At 46.5% G+C, this 19,677-nt stretch overlaps 3 protein-coding genes across 4 annotated transcripts; all 3 read left to right on the forward strand.

Annotated features, from left to right (window-relative positions):
• Positions 1-3,573: 3,573 nt before the first annotated feature.
• On the forward strand, positions 3,574-5,380 carry LOC122408443 (uncharacterized). Its single transcript, XM_043415236.1, has 3 exons — positions 3,574-4,909; positions 4,992-5,147; positions 5,226-5,380. Exons 1-3 carry the CDS (start codon positions 4,432-4,434, stop codon positions 5,378-5,380), a joined length of 789 nt encoding a protein of 262 aa, XP_043271171.1. The 5' UTR covers positions 3,574-4,431.
• A 24-nt stretch (positions 5,381-5,404) lies between these two features.
• Positions 5,405-7,972, forward strand: LOC122407605 (uncharacterized). Of its 2 annotated transcripts, XR_006260238.1 has the most exons (3): positions 5,405-5,486; positions 5,610-5,668; positions 5,742-5,878. XR_006260238.1 is itself a non-coding variant. In XM_043413933.1 (2 exons), the coding sequence occupies exons 1-2, from the start codon at positions 5,471-5,473 to the stop codon at positions 7,970-7,972; spliced, it is 2,247 nt and encodes a 748-aa protein (XP_043269868.1). In that variant the 5' UTR covers positions 5,444-5,470. The 2 variants fall into 2 exon arrangements, 1 of the variants encoding a protein (XP_043269868.1); XM_043413933.1 differs by lacking the exon at positions 5,610-5,668 and having other exon boundaries at positions 5,444-5,486; positions 5,742-7,972.
• Positions 7,973-7,978: 6 nt separating this feature from the next.
• Positions 7,979-10,461, forward strand: LOC122407606 (uncharacterized). Its single transcript, XM_043413934.1, has 2 exons — positions 7,979-8,703; positions 9,373-10,461. Exons 1-2 carry the CDS (start codon positions 8,201-8,203, stop codon positions 9,674-9,676), a joined length of 807 nt encoding a protein of 268 aa, XP_043269869.1. The 5' UTR covers positions 7,979-8,200; the 3' UTR covers positions 9,677-10,461.
• The last annotated feature ends 9,216 nt before the right edge of the window (positions 10,462-19,677 follow it).

The following is a 19,677-nucleotide window of genomic DNA, read 5'->3' on the forward strand; positions in this document are numbered from 1 at the left end:
AAAGATGGCGATTGTTTCCAGTATTTCGGAGAAAAGCTTCCCGCGATGAGTGATGCGAAATTAAAGGAGGGTATATTTGATGGACCACAAATTCGTAGTTTATTTGGCGACGAAAATTTCATTAAAAAAATGAACCATACTGAAAAGGCAGCATGGCAAAGTTTCAAAAACGTTTTTCAGAACTTTTTGGCAAATGAGAAAATTGACAATTGCCAGGATTTAGTTGAAGAGTTGTTGGAAAATTTTAGAAATTTGGGTTGCTTGATGAATCTCAAACTGCACTTTCTACACTCCCACCTCGACTGCTTTCCTGAAAACCTTGGAGATCTAAGTGAAGAACAAGGAGAAAGATTTCATCAAGACATCAGCGAAATGGAAAATCGGTATCGGGGAAGGTGGAATATCAATATGATGGCAGATTTTTGCTGGACGCTAAAGAGAGAAAGAGAAAGAGAAGATAGAAAGAGGAAGAGAAACCCACTGCATAGGTCGTTCGAAGAGAAAAGAATCCATTACAAGAGAAGGACGGTTTAAGATAGATGAAGATTTTTTTCTTCTCATATTATTGTGGAAAGTGAAAAAAAAATCAATTAAGCAGAATTGAAAGACCAATCATGCCTGCGATAGTTTTATATTCAAGTTTTTTATACAATTTTCCCCAGTTTCTAGTTTATTGCATAAAGAATATATAGGGTGTGCGGAAAAAAACGATATTTTTTTTTTACTTTGCATCCAGCCGAAAAAGGTGATTCAAGGTGAAAAAAAATAATCCCAGAAGGAGAGCTCACCAAAAAATTTTTTCGAATGGCGCTTCGCGTTTCAAGATTTTCCATAAGAATAACCCACCAAATGATTGAGACCTCCGATCATTGTGTCGTAACTCTTCAGGAAAAAATCGCACAAAAACGACAATGATATGTTTTTATAGAAAATCGATTCCCCTACAAAAAAAGTCCTTATGAACATTCAGCTTGGAGCAACCATTCTCGTTCTATCACCCTTCGAAGTTGGATCGATAGAAAAAAAATATTCATAAAACTGTCGAAATCAAATTTTTCGTTTCACAAACAAACTTCTAGGAACTTTTTCATAGAAAATTACTTGCTCTTTTAGAAAATAGTTATTATTATTCAAACAATGCTCTTTTCGACAATGCTGTGCCGGTGAGCGTGAAGGCTAAAATGTTGCAATCTAGAGCAAAATCTAAAATTCCTTCAGAGCGAGTAATCATTGAAAAAAGTGATTACAAAACGTTGCTTTCAAAGGATATAAGCTATGTCGTCACATAAGAATCCTTATCCCTTTTCAACCAAATTAATTTACCCCATGACTTTCTGAGGGTAAATATGGACTTATGGCCTGAAAACGCCAGTTATTTAAGATGCTCAGATTTTTTTTTTAAATGTGAAAATTGTCGATGACATGGCTAATGGCATCGCTTTGATAGAAGCCTACAACGACTCATTGACCAAAAACGAAGAGCAGTTACAATATTAACTGAAAATAATGCAAACTCATAGTCAAAAATAACCCAATTGCAATAAAGGCACACTTAAAAATAGCAATGGGTATTATTTAATCTTACCTCGTGTAAGCAAAAGGGTTAATTACCCTCATTTGTAATTTTATGTTTGCTACCAGGTGAAAAAAAAAATCGTGGCAAAAAGTAAAAACTTTTGAAACCCGATTATTGATAAATGTCGTTTCTTTTATTATTTCTTTTCATACCCAATTGTAATAAAAATGAGATGGAAAGTTTATATTTAAGAGTTTTTTAGTGGTAATCATTGTTATCCTATAGAAGTAGTAGGTGGTGCACTATGGCGACCCCCACTCCTATCCCCACTCCTTTCCCCCACTAGGCCGAGCGGCCGGCGTTGTGGGCGAGAGGTTTGCGGGTGTGCGGAGGGGGGATGAGCGTGTCGCCATAGTGCACCATCGTTTTTTCAGGTGTATATATATATATTTTTATTTTATATTTCTGAAAAAATATAAAATAAAAAATCTCTCTCTCTATATTAATTTTATTTTCAAAAGGGATAAAAAAAAGCAGAAAATAAAAATAAAAAAATAAAAATTAAAAAGAAAAAAATTAAAAATAAAAAAATATATATCGAGAAACTTACCAGGGTGACGTGCCTCTCTCTCGCTCGCCCCGATCCAGACTCCACGGCGCTGGCTCGCACGCCACTGTTTTTTTCACGCGCGCACACACACACACACACACACACACGCGCGCGCGCGCGCACGCACGCACACACACGCACGCACACACACACTACTCCTCAGGGTCGTCAGGGGCTGCAGCAACGCCGACGAGCCCGTCTTCAGCCCCTTCGTCGTAGCCGCGATAGCCGTCCGGTAACTCGTCCACGAGAACACCCCCGAGCTCCCGGCCGTCCTCGTCAAACAGCTGGATGCTCAGGGGGTGGCGTGTAGGAGGGCTCATGACCCTAGCCGTAAGAGGCCCCTCGCACAGCGCTTCCATCTCATGAGCCGGATAATGGAAGGCCTCTAAGTAGGCGACGCTGCGGAGGGAGCACTCTAGCACGAGCGCCGGTATCGCCTCTAATGCCGCTGACGGGTGGTACAGGCAGTTTAGCTCGTAAAACTCACTGTCACCATGATCCACCAGATGCACCTCGACAAAGTCACCGCTATCACGGTACACGATCTCCCCACGGTACGCAATACGCGAGCCCCGCAATACCACCACACAGCACACACCCAGCGTTGCCTCCTCGCGTTGGATGGGCCGGCCCAACCTCCTGTCTATAAATTCACTGTGCATTAAATTTACCACGTGGACGTACAATTGTTCAAGAGCGTCGGTACGGATGTATAAGGATGCGACGCTCAAGAACCGTATGACGCGGCACGTAAATGAGTGGCACAAAAACTCATAATCCCGGTAGCGCGGATACATTTTTGGCGAAAAAAATAAAAAAAGAAAAAACTTGTAGAGGAGCGGTATATAAACGAGGCCGGGACGAGATACTCGCGCACGGTTCGGTTGAAGACTGACGGCTAAGACTTTCATGCAAACACGTGCTTATGGTGAGCACATCATTGCAGGGGCAAAAGAAGGACAGGAGGGGTGTAAAACAGCTGACACCTCGGCCCGATGCAGTCATCCTCGTATACTGGGCAAAGGAATCACACATGCCCTCTCGCTCACTCTCGCGCTTAGATAAGACCGTTCGCGAGGCGCGATGCTACGCGAGAGCTTGAGGTATTCGCTGCTTCATCAAAACTGCACGTGGCGGCAATCTCGACGGCGTACACCCTCTTACTCGCTCTCGTGCTAGCATACGCGTCAGCGTATACGCTCTCGCTCGCTCTCTCTCTCGAGATACGGTACCTCGGGCTCACAGTGCACAGCCTCTAAGCAGGCGGGGGAGTACGTCATCGTAGCATTGACCTTAAGTCATAGCATCGCGCTGGTTCTTTAAGCAACAGCCAGCAACGATCGCGTATACCGTCTCCCTCGCTCCAACGTCATGCTACATCCTCTTTCTCTCTCGTGAGGCACAATACTCGAACATTTGAGAGTCGTCGCAATGATAGCGCATGCTATCTCGCTCGCGCCCGTGTCGTGATAAAGCCTCTCGCTCGCTCTCTCATGAGATGCGAGGCCCTGCGCTCTCGCGACGCCGTCGTGCAGCGTCATCAGAATTGCACGTGCATCGGCCGAGCGCTCCAGAGCTGTAACGAGGATAGAGCACAGCCTCTCGCCCACACCTGGAGACATGATACATTTTCTCGCTCACTCTCTCTCTTGTGAAGCGCACGAGCGCGAGAGCAGCAGCAACAGCATATGCCCTCTCGCTCACACTCGCGACACCGTGCATTCTCTCACTCGCTCTTTCGCTAGATGTAGAGGCACAGTGCTTCAAAGCTGCAGCAGTGATACCATATACCGTCTCGCTCGCTCTCATCACACTGATCCTTTAGCGCGCAAACCTCTCTCTCGCTCTCCCGTGAGACGCGATGCTTTATACAGAGCTGTCAATACGACGCATACGGCTGCAGCCTCTTGATACCTCTAAACAAACCCCACCGATATATATTCTTTATTATATGCTATTTTTGCGGATTCAACCGATTCACTTATGAAGGGCGTATCTCCGGGGGCTAAAGACACAGCTCGGTCTTCGGGAGAAGATGCTATACAGGAGATGGAGCAATATGCTCGGAAATATGCTTGCATAGGCATAAACAAAGCTGTCTCACTCGTGCGCGTGCTTTTTCACGCAAACACCGGGGACCATGCAGAGTACTGTAAAACTTCAGCGACTGCTCCTTTGCCGTCTTGAAAAAAAAAAATATCGCTAGCATTTTAATTATGTTTCACACCTATCTTCTCGCTCGAGATATGTCAGTAGCGATTCAACCGTCATATAGAGCGGTATTTAACGATTACCCCTTACAATGTCGGATGAATCAGTGCGTTCTTGTATTTTGGGTCTTTTACGTCTAACAAAACCGCATAGCGCTCAGCTGAGACGTCGGTGTAATGATCTATGGTGTTACGAGTTGCTGCGTTTATCGGGTGATCGACTCGTGAACAGACTTAAATACGTGATCTGGTGGGCCCCTTTACGAGCTCTAGTGGTGGCCTATAACAGAGGCATATTAAGTGGTCAACGAGTGCTGGGTGTTGTGTATGAGGAGTTACAGCGCCGCGGTGTTTTAGAAGCTCCCCGCGTAAGAGGCCTTGTCGATGAAATCAGATGTAAGTACCTTTATCTCGATAAATCACTGTTGTTGGCGGTGAGCAATACAGCAGTTATTTTTACCATAGGCTATCGGCATTTTTACGATGCGGGGAGTGACGAAGAAGAGGCTCTCGCTGAGGCGACGAGAGCTGTGGAGGAAGCGGATCTAGAGCATCAAACCGCCCTTTACCGTACGTATTCAGCTCTGTTTTGGCCTTATTATCCTCGATTTTCGTTTTAGATATAAAAACTATTGGAGCGGTATTTTTTAAGAACCGCAGCATGAGGAGAGGGCTGAGGAAGAGCCTAGGGCGAGCACCTCGGCAGCATCGGCTGAACCGATACCGCTGCAGCCCGCGTCTGATGACGACGAGGCGTCGACTATTCTCAACTCCTCCTTGATGTTTAGCGATCGGTCTGATATACTGGGTAAGCATAGTCGTACAGTGATAATAAAATAAAAATTAACCGCGTTAATGAACAGAAATTATGAAATAACCCAAACAGCTGTGTACCGGCAAGCCAGAGCAAACGATGACGACGGAGCGATAGCGGGTCCATCGTATCACCACCATCGTCAGCAGGAAGATGACCTCGTACAGCCCGAGAATCAGCTGGGGGTGTATCCGATGGATGCTCGACAGGAGGAGGAGGAGGAGTAGGAGGAGGAGGAGGAGGAGGAGGAGGAGGGGGAGCGTCTAAACGAGGAGCGATTAGAGGCTAGACGCTTCGGCCTATGGTTTCAAGAGCTGATGGAGTGTGATTCAGGTAAAGAAATAATAACGTCTTCTCTCTCTTTCTCCCTCACTCGCGCGCTTTCTCTCTCTTTATCTCTAGCCCTTGCGGTATATACAGGATACGTTTAAAAAGGCTTTATTATATTTACCACAGGGTACTCGTCAGCTAACTCGTCAGCTATCTCGTTATAGGCCTACCGCGATTAGTACGAGGTACACTAAAGTTACAATATGCCTTTTTATCGGCGATCTCTACTCTATAACTCACGCCTTTGTTTGATTACAGATATACAAACGGGCGGGGGAAGAACACGCAATACACAGGGGAACGAGGCTTTCGGGGATGTGCAACCCCCGGGAGGGCGGATCATCATCACGCACGATACAGCCCGTTATTTCAAACGTTTTCAACTACGTGGTCGGGAGATAACATTGCGTATCCGCCAGCCTCACGCTGGCGCAAACGTGACAACATGGCTTAAAGGAGCATTCCGCGATCTTCGGACGCATCTCACGAGTCACTGTGAGGGTGGTGACTACGCGGGGATCGCGTTCTCCGCGAGCTGCTTAGCGCACGGCCCCGTCTGGCTTTCATTCCGTCCTGTCCGCACCTATACATTTGTAGATATCTGGCAATTAATAACAAACATAGCTCAAAGTGCAGCGTCTCTGGATATTAATGATTCTTTCCATATAAAAGTATGTATCGTTAAAGGTTTGGAGGGTAGGGGGCGAAAAGGTTTGACACACGAGGGCGTTGCTAAAAAATTAATTTTAACGATTCGAAATACCGACAATCTGTGTCTACCGCGCTCGTTAGTAACAGCACGCGCGTACGCGGAAAGGGGTGAGATACGCTCGGGGGCTCTGCATTCTAGATGGCAGCGTATACGACAGATTAACGGGTCGCTTCAAAAAGAGGCGGCGCTTGAGCTCACGAGAAGCGCAAATGTTGTTATACAGCCCGCTGGCTGTGGTATGCGCGAAATTGCTATATACCAGAATTATTTGGCTCGCGAGGGGTTAGCTATCGTGGTTTTCGAGTTTTTGACTTTGGGGCGACGCGAAAGACCGGTGTTTGACGGTACACAGACGGTTATGGATACAGTAGGCTCAGTCAGGCACACGTTATACATTCTGTATTATGAGCGGTCGCATCATTTCCAGCCTATCTTGAATCTGCGTGGTGCTGTAGGCAGCTTAAACTTCTGCGCAATCTGTAACGCCCGTTCTCGTCGGGATCATAGATGTTTAAAAAAGAAATGCCCTCGCTGCCTTCAAGCACCGCCCTGCGCTCTGGGAGCAGCTGCCGCGATCAGATGCGAGACATGTAACCGCGATTTTTTTGGGGAACAATGTTTAGAAAATCACAGGGCTATTACCATCCGTCGTAAACACAGGGTAAACACTGTTTGCGAGTCTCTTCAGCGGTGCCGTAACTGCTTTCGCGCGATAAGACCTTTAGAGAAAAAGACGCATGTGTGCGGGGAGGGTTTCTGTAAAACGTGTAAATCGCGGCACCCCTATAATAGCCTGTGCTATATGAGGCCTATTCGCGTCGATGAGAGGCCAAAAGAGAACATATTCATATTCTATGATTTTGAAACGCAGCAGTGTACCCCTGTAAAAGGTGATCCTACAACGCGCGTTCACGAACCGAATCTTTGCGTAGCTCAACGTGTCTGCACCAAGTGCTGCGATAATGCTTCTATAGACGAGCCGTGCGAGCATTGCGGGGATCACGAGTTTATATTTAGGACGAACCCTGTGTGTCAACTTGTGGAGTTAGCCATACAGAGTATGCCGAACTTCTCTCACATATTTTTAATAGCCCATAACGCCGGTGGTTTCGACGCCCAGTTTATCCTGCGCTACCTCATCGAGGAGAAAAAAACGCAGCTCCCATCTTTAATAATGAACGGCACTAAAATCATCACAATGCGCGTTGGCAAACTCGTGTTTCTCGACAGCTTGAACTACTTTCACATGCCTCTGAGTGCACTGCCTAAATCTTTCGGTCTAAAAACTGCTCTCGCCAAAGGATCTTTTCCGCATCTGTTCAATAGGCCCGAGAATCAAAATTATATTGGGCCGATGCCGCCCGTAGCCGATTACTCTCCCGACACTATGCGCCCGGAGGAACGCGAGCGTTTTTTTGCATGGTATACCGAATTAAAGAATGCCTCTTATGTATTTAACTTTTCAAACGAGCTCATAACCTATTGTAAAAACGACGTTACGATACTGAGACAGGCCTGTGTGGTTTTCCGGAAAATGTTCAAGGACAGCGGACGCGTTTGCCCGTTTAGCGAAAACACAACAATCGCGTCCGCCTGCTTTCAAATCTTTCGAAAAAATTTTTTAAAACCTAACACGATCGGTATTATACCTACGGGTGGTTACAGATGGGCTCACAATCAGTCAAAAAAAGCGATCTCTTGGCTCGTGTGGATGGAGCATTCTTTAAATCGTCGTATCATTCACGCAGGACGCTCGCGCGAGTTTAAATTGCCTTAAAATTTATTAGTAGACGGTTACTACGAAACACCTGATTCAGCCCACGTGTTACAGTTTCACGGTTGGTATTGGCACGGGTGTTTGAGCTGTTTCACTGTAAACAGAGACCGTGTACAAAGCGACGGTGATACACTGAACGAGCGTCTCGAGAGAACAAACGCTATATCGCAGAGAATCCGCTCAAGCGGCTACACGTTAACCGAGATTTGGGAGTGCGCGTATGACCGGATGATAAAAACAGATTTAGAGATGAGCGCTTTTGTGAGTGATCACCCTCTGGTTCGAGCGGAGCCTCTCAATCCGCGCGATGCTTTTTTCGGTGGTCGTACGGAAAACATGGTCACTCTGTACGACGTGAAAGACGGGGAGCAGATACGATATGTTGACGTTTGCTCTTTGTACCCATACATCTGCAAGTACGGCAAATATCCGGTGGGCCATCCAACGGTATACGTCGGCGACGAGTGCAGGGCGCTGACAGGTCCCGAAAATAATATCAGTCTTTCCCGCGTCGAGGGCCTTGTTAAATGTACAGTGCTTCCACCGCAAAATCTTTATCATCCCGTGCTGCCGGTGCGAATGCATCAGCGCCTGTTATTCGGGTTATGTCGTAGCTGCTGCGAAACAATGAACCAGGACGCGTGTCCTCATGAAGACCCCGCGGAGCGTGTGTTTAGCGGTACTTGGGTAGTGGATGAATTGCGAAAAGCTATTGCGTGCGGGTATAAAATATTAACTGTTCAGGATTGAGCGAGGCCTCGACGGTAGCGCGAGAGAATTCGGGCCGGGCTCTCGCGCTCCGCCGCTGGCGTCGCCAGTTCGCGGGTTCGGACATTTTGGGCGCGTGCAATTAGAGCAGCCGGGTGCTCGTTTCACGCGCTCACGGGGGGCGTCGCCACCTCCTGGGCAGTAATTAGCACGGGACCGGGGAAGCACACCGCGCATGTGCGCGGGGCTTCATCATCGATCTCCATGATTGATGCCTCAGTCTTGATCCGGTCGCTGAAGCGTGCAATACGGCTAATCACTGCATCTCACCTTCTCACCAGTTTTCGGTATCAAATTCGGGTTCTCTTATTCATTTTCGGTTCAAATCATTACACGGACTCTGCGCATTTAACGGAACATTCTCTCGGACTCATTTTTAACGGAATATCTCAAAAAATCATCGGGTTCTTTCTCACGAGCACGCTTCGGTCGTCCATCTTGTTCGTCTCGCACGTGCTCGACGAACACCGGGTCAACTCGCCATTTCCATCATCGGGCTTAATCGCACTAATTGTCGGGCAAATACTGTACTTACGATAGAACAGCGGAACAATAAATTCCTCACTATTTTTCTCGCACCACCGGCGTACTTATTATTCGTTTACCACCTTCACCAGACTCCTTGCAAAAACATTAACCGTGAGCGAGATTTGGCAGTATAAGATAACGCAGTACAACCGCGATACACAGAAGGGGGGCCTTTTCACCGGGTACATAAACACTTTTCTTAAAATCAAACAAGAGGCTAGCGGTTGGCCCGAGGGTTATGCAGATGACGAGGCTGCCCAAGAGCGTTATATAACTGCTTTTAAGACAGCCGAAGGGGTTCAGCTGGAGCGGGGTGCGGTAGCGAAAAACTCGGGGCTGCGCTCGGTAGCCAAACTTTGTCTTAACTCCTTTTGGGGTAAATTTGGACAACGCGAAAATTTACCATAAACAGAAATAGTGTCGACACGCGAAAAACTTATGGAGCTGCTAAATAGCCCCGAGCACGAGATCACTGGTATGCTACCTGTTAACAACCAGGTGCTGTATGTTAATTATACGAAAACCAATGATGCTGTAATACCGTCTAATATAGCAAATACTGTCATAGCTGCATACACCACAGCCCAAGCCCGTTTAAAACTTTACACCTATCTCGAACCGCTGGGTAAGCGTACTCTGTACTGCGACACCGATTCCGTTATTTATGTCACGAGAAAAGAGCCTGGAGAGTATGAACCGCCAACGGGTCAATTGCTAGGGGATTTAACCGACGAGCTAAGCTCTTACGGCGAGGGCAGTTACATTAAGTCTTTCATCTCAGGCGGCCCTAAATTTTATTCTTTCATAGTTAATACGCCGAGCGGCGCGGAAAGCGAGGTTTGCAAGGTTAAAGGCATAACGCTGAATTACGCAAACAGCTCGCTGATAAATTACGAATCAATACGGTCACTTATAATAGGTGAGAGAGAAAATCCTGTTGTACTACAGTTTGATTCAATACGTCGTATACCGTTCCACCAGGTTGTCACACGACCCGAAAAGAAATCGTGCATGCCTCTGAGCGTCAAGCGAAGACGTGATGGCGAATACGGCTCGCTCCCTTACGGCTACAAATAACCGCTTATAAAAACTCTCGCTTTAAACATAGTTAAGCAGCGTTGTAAAATATCTATGTTATTACTGTAAAATATTTATACTGTTACCGGAAAATAAAAGCTCTATACATGTTTCAACTGCTCGAATTCTTTATATTATACTGCCCCTCAGGAAACGTGGTCATTCGCGCAGATGGATATACGGTGGAAGCATCCCTGGACCTCAGTGATCTGTGGTCCCACAGGCTGCGGTAAAACGTACTTTGTAAAAAAGTTTTTAAAGTTTATTTCACGGATGAACAGTGAGCCGTTTGAGAGAGTCATTTTCTATTACTCCGAGTGGCAGTCAGCGTACACGGAGTATGGTGAATCAATAGAGTTCCATGAGGGTCTACCTCAGAGTGCTGATTATGCTAACGACCCTCGCGCAAAACTTCTCATAATCGATGATTTGATGCGCGAGGCGTCTAACAACAATGTTGTGGATCTTTTCACCAAAGGATCTTTTCATCATAAAAATCTGAGCGTTATTTTTATTACCCAGAACTTATTCCATCAAGGACACGGCCAGCGAGATATCTCGCTGAATGCCAACTATATAGTGATTTTCAAAAATCCCCGTGATCGTGCTCAAATTTAGCATCTCGCGCGACAGGTGTATCCTGAAAACCCGCGTTTCCTACAGGAGGCGTACCACGACGCAACAGCCAAGCCGCCTGGTTATTTGCTACTCGACCTGAAACAATCGACGCCTGACAACTGTAGATTCCGTACCTGTATTTTTCCCAACGACCCCCATCATTTTGTCTACGTACCGCGGAAAAAGTTTAAAAGCGGATGCAATGCTGGTGAATTACCAGTTCAGCGCATGTAATGGCACCCAAAGGGCTATCGCACTGTGATAAATGCATGATCGTTTTGAGCGCACTTCAGCGAGCTAACAAGATAACGCAAGGACCCAACACCTGCGGAAACACCTCCCACCCTTATTATTGTATTGGTCTATGCGGGTGGTATATTCTTAAAGGCACCGCTACCCCCCATCCCTATAGGTCGAAAAATTCGGCTAAAAGGGGTGATACGTGGAGAGGTTAGACAGTTTGACACGCGTAATGGAGCGAAACGGTGCACCGCTCTGTAAAAAGCACGTGACGATACTACGGGCTCTTCAGTATCTCAATAAAGAGCAGCGCGAGGCTGTCCTGCGTAAAGCGGACCCAAGCATCGTCCGCTGTATCTGCGAGTGTGCCTTGAACGTTCTTTGCGGTAACGTTCCTTTGAAGGCTGATCAGCGAAAAAAGCTACGACGTCACGCTCCCGCTCTCCGTCGTTTAGCCGCGAAAAAAGGCTGCTGGAAAAGTAAAAAACGTTTTGTTATTCAGAGCGGCGGGTTTCTACCGCTCCTACTAGCACCGATACTAGGCACTGTTCTTTCGAGCCTAATTGGCGGCCGGGGATGATGGAGCACGCGAGAAAAATGGTTCTTATCCCTAAGGAGCATGTGGCACAGCTGGGCATGCAAAACCAGAGACAGCCAACGGCCGGCTGGAACACCTCGGCACAACCGCCACAATCTACTGATACCGTATTATCCAGACTGGACGCGGAGATGAATGAAATTTTGAACTCTAATACCTACAAGAATGAGAGGGAAAAATGGACAGCGTACCTGGTTGTGCTACAGCGTTATCTCCATTTTTCTGATGACGAGAGAGCTCGACAACACAGCGATCTTATGAAGAACGACCATGCAACGACGCCTAATTATGATAAAAGTGAAAAAGGAGAAACTCGTAACGGCATGAACGACTCCGTCATAATTGAAAGCATACCAGCTAAATATCGCACTAAAGCGAAGTTGCTGCTCCGTCGTTTACATGACGCGCCACGCAGCAATTTTTCTTGGGATTCCGGAGGAGTCGTATCGATTGAGGGTAGCCCGATTCAGGGCTCGAATATTGTTGATCTTGTGAACGACGCCATGAGAGCTAGAAAAATATCTAAACCGGCGGGGCGTGGTGCTTTCGCTAAATTTCTGAGAGCAATACAGACACCGCGGGAGTTCATCGGCAATGACGCGTTGTGGCAGAAGACAAGGGCCAATTCAACGCTACGACCGTCGCAGCTCGAGGAGAGCAGCAACAGCAGTACAAACAGCGACAGTACAGGTGCGACGAGTCAGTCGCCGTTCTTCAGCGGCCGCGATAGCAAATCAGATAACGCAGGGCAGAGCGGCAACGGTTATCCTAATAAATATCATAAGAAAAGACATGTAACCTGGGCTAACCTCAAATTATAAATATGAAAACGTTGGAAAAAGTGTATTTTAATCCATCCCATGAAGCATCGTTTTCAGGTGCTGCTAAACTGCTACGTCTGGCACGTCAGAAAAAAGTATCCAGAACGAAGACGCTGCAGTGGCTTGAGGGACAGGATGCTTACACGAAACACAAACCCGTGCGACAGCACTTTCCGCGACGTTTTTATAACGTACGGAACATTGATGATTTTTGGGAAGCTGATCTGGTAGATCTTCGCTCAATTAAAGATTATAACGACGGCTATGTTTATCTACTCGTTGTGATAGACACTCTCAGTAAATTCGCATGGGTTCAACCTCTACGCGACAAATCTGCCGCATCTGTGGCTAAAGCGTTTAATCTCATCTTGTCTAAGAAAAATAGCAACGGTCGATCACCCGTTTATCTGCAGACGGATAGAGGTAAAGAATTCGTAGGTGCTGCATTTCAGGATTTCCTAAAGAAAAAAGACGTACGGTTTCGCATTGCGAGAAACCCCGATATCAAAGCGGCTATTGTCGAGAGATTCAATAGAACGCTGAAGGAGAGAATGTGGCGCTATTTCACGTATTCCCGGCAAAAACGCTATCTCGACGTTCTACAGAGCATTGTTTCAGCATACAACAACTCTACGCATAGCGCTATAAAAATGAAGCCCGTCTCAGTGACGTTTGCTACAGCCGCTAAGGCTCGGAATAACCTGATACAGCGATACAAAAGACCAGAGCATTGTCTCCCTAAATATAAGGTGGGTGACATTGTGCGTATCAGTAGCGCGAAGGCGGCCTTTGCAAAAGGTTACGAAGGTGGCTGGAGTAGCGAGCTGTTCAAGATTCACCGTGTGTCGTCCGGCGTTTGCCCTGCGGTATACTTCCTGCGCGATCTCCACGACGAGGATATTGATGGTATATTTTATGAGCCCGAGCTATCGAGAGTGCAAACAAAGCAGGTTAAACAACGGGCATTAAAATGAAAGACGAGTTTTACATGGTTTTGCCTAGTAATAGTAGTATGGATTATTATCCCGATAATGTAACAACACGGTATACCACACATCTACCGCAGTGTATGTCTCTTCACGGTAGTTGGGCTGTTTCATTAGCCGAGATCCATATACCCGCAACCATTTTACACGTGCTTACCGATAGCATGCGAAACTTTCTGAATATGACAACGGAGCAGGCGGCTGGTATCTCAACGAAGTACGTACCTGTCGAGGGCGCGCGAAACCTCCTGAGTGTGACAACGAGGCAGCCGGCTGGTACCCCGGTGAAGTACGTGCCTATCGAGCGCGAGTTGACGACCGGTGTTTCAACGGCTTTTGCTTTTAAGGAAGATAACGCCTGCGTGCCACCCGGTGTATACCACAGCATAGGGACATTGCTCGAGGCTATTCACGAAATACCTTATGTCACGGGCCATTTGAAATTCAAGTACGCCCGCAACGGGTATGTGACGGTGAAGCGCGTCTGCGAATCCTGTAAGAACCTGGAGCATACCTTTTTTTTCTCCGACGTACTGAGCAAGGTTTTAGGGTTCACCGAAACAGGAGGCGTAGTAGTACCCCGTGGAGGATACACTGCTCAGAGGCCTGCCAATTTAGCCAACGGGACCCCCAACATGATGTACGTTTATACCGATATCTGCGAACCCTATATTACCGGCGATGTTCGCACACCATTGCTACGTGTTGTGCCTGTTGCTATCGCCGATGCCCATAATTACGGCTCTGTGAGGATGAAAAGCTTCTCGCCACCGCGTTATATTCCCTTACTACATACTAGTTTTCAAACAATAACCATTGATATAAGGAATGAGTTTGGCGAGCCAATACCATTCGAGCACGGGACGCTGACGGTGACGCTACAGTTCAAACGTATAGACTGACCTGGGTGTATCTACAATGGATTACTATGACGAGTACTTCGAGATGCAAACGGGGAGCGGGGCTCGAACAGGCTATGGCGGTATCAGCCATGTGTATATCGGCTCACCAAACCAGCGAGGTCATGGTATTGGAAGTTTTTTAGGGGGTCTCTTTCGACGTATCATACCTCTCTTGAAACAGGGGGCTCGGACTGTTGGTAGAGAGGCGCTTCGCTCGGGGATTAACATGGCCTCTGATGTCGTTAACTCCGGTGTACAACCGAGAGAAGCGTTTCAAACGCGCCTGCGCGAATCAGGGCAAAACCTGAGGCGTAAAGCTGAGGAAAAAATTACATCGCTCATGAAGGGCTCCGGCTATAAAGGCAGCAAAATTAATAAACTGGTGCATTCTGCTGCGGGGAGCGTATCACGGCGCAACTCTGTGAAAAGAAAGGCGGTGAAATCGCGAAAACGTTCAAGCGGCGGTGGTGCAAGAACGAAGTGTGTTAAGAAGAGGAAGAAGGGTGTGAGAGGTAGAAGATCATCGGCTAAACCACGCGTCACGAGACGTAACAAGAAACCAAGAACAGTGACGGATATTTTCGCTTAAACTGCGCTCTGAAAAATGGCGTTCCTACACGCGCACTCGTGCGAGTGTCTTAAGTCGGAGCTTGAGTTATTTTCATTACCGCCAATCCAGACAACTATCGAGGGGACACACTCTGTATACTACAAACCAATCTCATCGCTGACGAATGATTCACCGATAGAATTTGTCGTCCCAGGCCAGGGGGATGAGTACATTGATCTCGCGCATACAATGCTAAGTATACGCGTTAAGATAGATGCCCCAGATTATAAAAAGACAGGGGGGTTAGAGGGCGTATCACCCGATGTAGGACCTGTCAATAATCTCCTACACTCAATGTTCAGCCAGATCGATGTATTTTTGAATCAAAAACTTGTGTCTCCTCCTAACAATGCTTATGCTTATAGAGTTTATATTGAAACTCTGTTGAACTACGCGTACGCCGCGAAGACCTCGCATCTTACGAGCGCTTTATGGTATAGCGATACAGAGGGAGCAATGGATGATAAGGGCGATGGTAACAAAGGCCTTGTAGAGAGACGGGATGCGTTAGGCAAGGATAGAACGATCGATCTTCTTGGACATCTGCATTGCGATATCTTCAATCAGGAAAGGTTTTTGCTGAACGGTGTTGAGATGCGTTTGCGACTCGTGCAGAACAATAGCGCTTTCTGTCTCATGACTGATTTGAAAAACTGTAAAATCCGCATTACAGAAGCATCGCTAATCGTGCGACGCGTTAAGATAGCGCCCGGTATACTCCTGTCTCATGCGAGAGCTCTGTCTAAATCCACAGCAAAATATCCGCTGACGCGTGTCGAGGTTAAAGCTATATCAATGCACGCCGGAATACACGGCGATACTCTTGATAACGTCATACTGGGCCAACTACCAAAACGTATAATAATTGGTTTTGTCGATAATAAGGCTTTCAACGGTGATTATGGCAAAAATCCGTTCAATTTTCACCACTACTCGATCAATTATCTTTCTTTATATGTAGACGGCCAACAGATACCGTCAAAACCCCTGCAGACAGACTTCACAGATAGTAATATGTATGTGGATGCATATCACACGTTATTTTCTGGCTCGGGTATTCACTTTCTCAACGACGGTAATTGTATCTCGCGTTTGAACTACCCATACGGCCATTGCCTTTTCGCGTTTGATCTGACACCCGATCTCTCTGCTAATAGCAGCACCCACTGGAATCTGGTGAGGCATGGCAGCGTGAGGATAGAAGTACGCTTCGCGGGGTCTTTACCTACAACGATTAACTGTATTGTGTACGCTGAATATAATAATGTGCTTGAGATTGACTCATCCAGACAGGTCATCGTAGATTTCAGCGGTTGATGAGCGAGAGAGAGAAGCACCCTCAGTTTTCACTGAGCATTCAAAGAGTGACGGTCAAATAAAAAAGACGGCATCATGTATATTGTTATTGATGTGCAGGGCGTGAGAGGTAGAGATAACCAGTTTATACCTAAAGAAGTAGCCGTCGTATCGGTAAAAACTGAAGACTATGGTCACTGGATTGTAAAGCCACCCTATACGGACGATAACTTGCCAGTCTTTGTGAGACGTCAAAATATGTGGCTACGCGATAATGTCCATGGTATAGAATGGTCTAAAGGCGATACATCGCTACAAGCGTTGGAGACAAATCTGAAAAGGATTGCGGGTCAGGCGACACGGATTTTCACGCGCGGCTCTGACAAATCATCGTATCTGGCGCAACTCACGGGCTATTTTATTATAAATTTAGAAGATGATGAAGAGGCTCCTTCATTACGTCAGCTACCTCGAAGCGACGCATGCTGTATGCACCACCGCGTCGCAAATCACAGACAGGCCTACAGATGCGCCCTGAACAACGCTATGAGAATCAAAGCCTGGCTCTGTCAAAGCGAACAGATTACCTCCTTATCGGAGTATAGGACTACCACGTCGTGGAGCATTGGTATGTCTGAGGCCAGGACCGTGGAGGAAGAAGAACCCCCGAATCATGAACAGTCTTCAGATTTTACAATCTCTCAAAAACATAAAGGAGCATGCTATAGGCGTCTACCCGGCCGATCGTATCCCGAAGGTGTGGACGAAACCGACGGCATTCGTGGTTAACACCGATGGATACAAACGCCCAGGGGGCCACTGGGTCGCCGTGTACGTCGATCGGAATGGACACGGATGGTTCTTCGACAGTTACGGCCTACCTCCAATCATCCCACAGCATCTCGCGCGTCTCCGAAGAAACCGTCGACTCTTCCGTTGCAACACGGTTCAACTCCAGGGCCCTAATTCGCAGTGTTGTGGACAGTATTGTGTTATGTTTCTTCATTATATGGCTACTGGTCTCGGTATTCAACGATTTAGAGATGTTTTTTCGCATGATTTGCAGCGAAATGATAAAATAGTTCATGAGTATTATAATGCGTATAGCAGCAAGGGTGGTAAATCTAAGGGTGTGGTTTCCGATACAGATGACTGTATCGGCAGGGGTTATAGGATTAAGCATTTACATTGTATACAGCACTGTTGCTCTCGTTCTCGGTAATCACATGCTAATAAAGTTTTAAATGCTACTTCTAACGACTGTCTCGTTGCTATCAACAAGAATCGCACGTGCCGTTTTAAAATCCTGTGTCTGTCTCCTATCCCGTTTCTTTCGGCGAAAATTGTACGAGTGGTGACGGGGGCCGGATATCAGATTTCGCTGACGATCAGCGCTGTTGTCTCTATGCAGCTGCAGAGCGTTCAACGCTCATTGTCAGTCGGTGCTCAAGGCTTGAGACTTTACGTCGGTCGGGAGGCATCATGAACATCGTCGTTGATATACAAGGCCTGAAGGATAAATATAATAACTTCGTGCCTAAAGAAATTGCCGTGGTCTCTGTGAAAACATCTTACTTAGCACACTGGGTCATATCACCGCCTCACGCTTATAGCGTACTGCCTCCTAGTGTGAAACGACAAAACACGTGGCTAAAGTGCAATCATCACGGTATAGACTGGTCCGAGGGTGAAACACCTTTACGTGCGGTCGAAGCTGCTTTAAGGGTGAATGATACAAAAGTCGAAATAATTAGAAATTGATCAAATTTGGTGATAATGTTCTTCAACATCAAGTGCGAAAACACAAATTTTTTCAAAATTTTCTTCTGTTTAGTTATCGAGTAATTACGCATTAAAGCAGATTTCTTATGCCCGGAATGTATACCTATATATATGGAAACGCTATGCTTATACACGTGAACTTTAGTGATCAATTACTCGATAACTGAACAGAAGAAAAATCTTAAAAAATTTGTATTGTCAAATTTGGCACTAAAGAATATGTTCACCAAATTTCATAAAATTCTGATCATTTTGAATTTTTTTATGTTTTTAGCATGGTTTAGCATGGCAACATTGTATCGCCTGTGCAATATATCCTTAAAGCAAATCGCGGTACAATCCGATCGCCTGTTTACAAGAGGATCTGATGCAGCCGCATATTTGACACAGCTAACAGACTGCTTCGTTATAAATCTAGAGGAGGACAAAGAACCACCGTCTCGTAACCTCCCCGAGAGCAGTACTTTTTGCATATTTCACGGCTTACTACATAAAAATACCTCGTTCAAGTGTGCTCTCAACGGCGCTGTGAGGTTAAAAAAATGGCTTTCTCATAACGATCGCTCCATCGCCTTGTGGGAGTACAGAACCACCACGTCCTGGACTGCTGGCTTATTAACGGTGGCACAGCGGGAGGAGGGAGAAGCAACCGGTATCGAAAAATCATCCTCGTAAAGAAGCGCATTGCCGCTGATCTCATCCACACATTTCATTATCTTATAAATGCTGACTTATGCTAGCGACGGTCGGGACCATGGTAAACCAATACCTCCGCCAAGGTATTGTCGGAATTCTCCCACCACTGCCATCCTGTGGCGGGAGATGCTGCATCAAAAGTTTGTTGTCAGCTCTTTTCTGCATTCGAGGTAGGGATATGAATCTATCAAACAGGAGGTTTAAATCATTTGAGCTCTCTGATGGTCAGATAGTGCTCCCAAGTCGCCGCATGAGTAAACGACGTGAATTGAAAGTACGCTTAGATCTCTTTTTGCACGATATCGCAACGTTTAAAACCAGAATACGCAACATATCAGAACTCCGCGCTTTAACAGTGGCCATAAAAAAACTCGATCTGAACAATGGATTTCACGCTCGTCAATCAAACAGGCCTTTTGGAGTCCTTCCTCCCCGTCAAAAAACTGACCGAGCTTGAACTCGCCACGGAATACCGCATCACCTGTATCCGTGTCGTCGAATCGAAATGGGGCAAGCGAATTGCCATGGACGTGGATAGCACATTTACATGCTTCCTGCCGGCAAGATTCGTCAAAGTTTTCGAAGATAAGAGCAGTTTATTCCAGCAGATGTGCGAAGCGGCCTCAAACAAAAACTTAATCATGCTGTACCACGGCACGAAACTCAACAGACTGGAGTTCAAACCTGCTGAAGAATGATCATAAACAGGTATGGGGCAAAACTTATTTATCAGCCATCTGAACACTCCCAAACGTACACGAACCTCTCTCGCATTATGGTGTC

Source organism: Venturia canescens, chromosome 3, assembly GCF_019457755.1.
Source record: "Venturia canescens isolate UGA chromosome 3, ASM1945775v1, whole genome shotgun sequence".
Classification (NCBI taxonomy): domain Eukaryota; kingdom Metazoa; phylum Arthropoda; class Insecta; order Hymenoptera; family Ichneumonidae; genus Venturia; species Venturia canescens.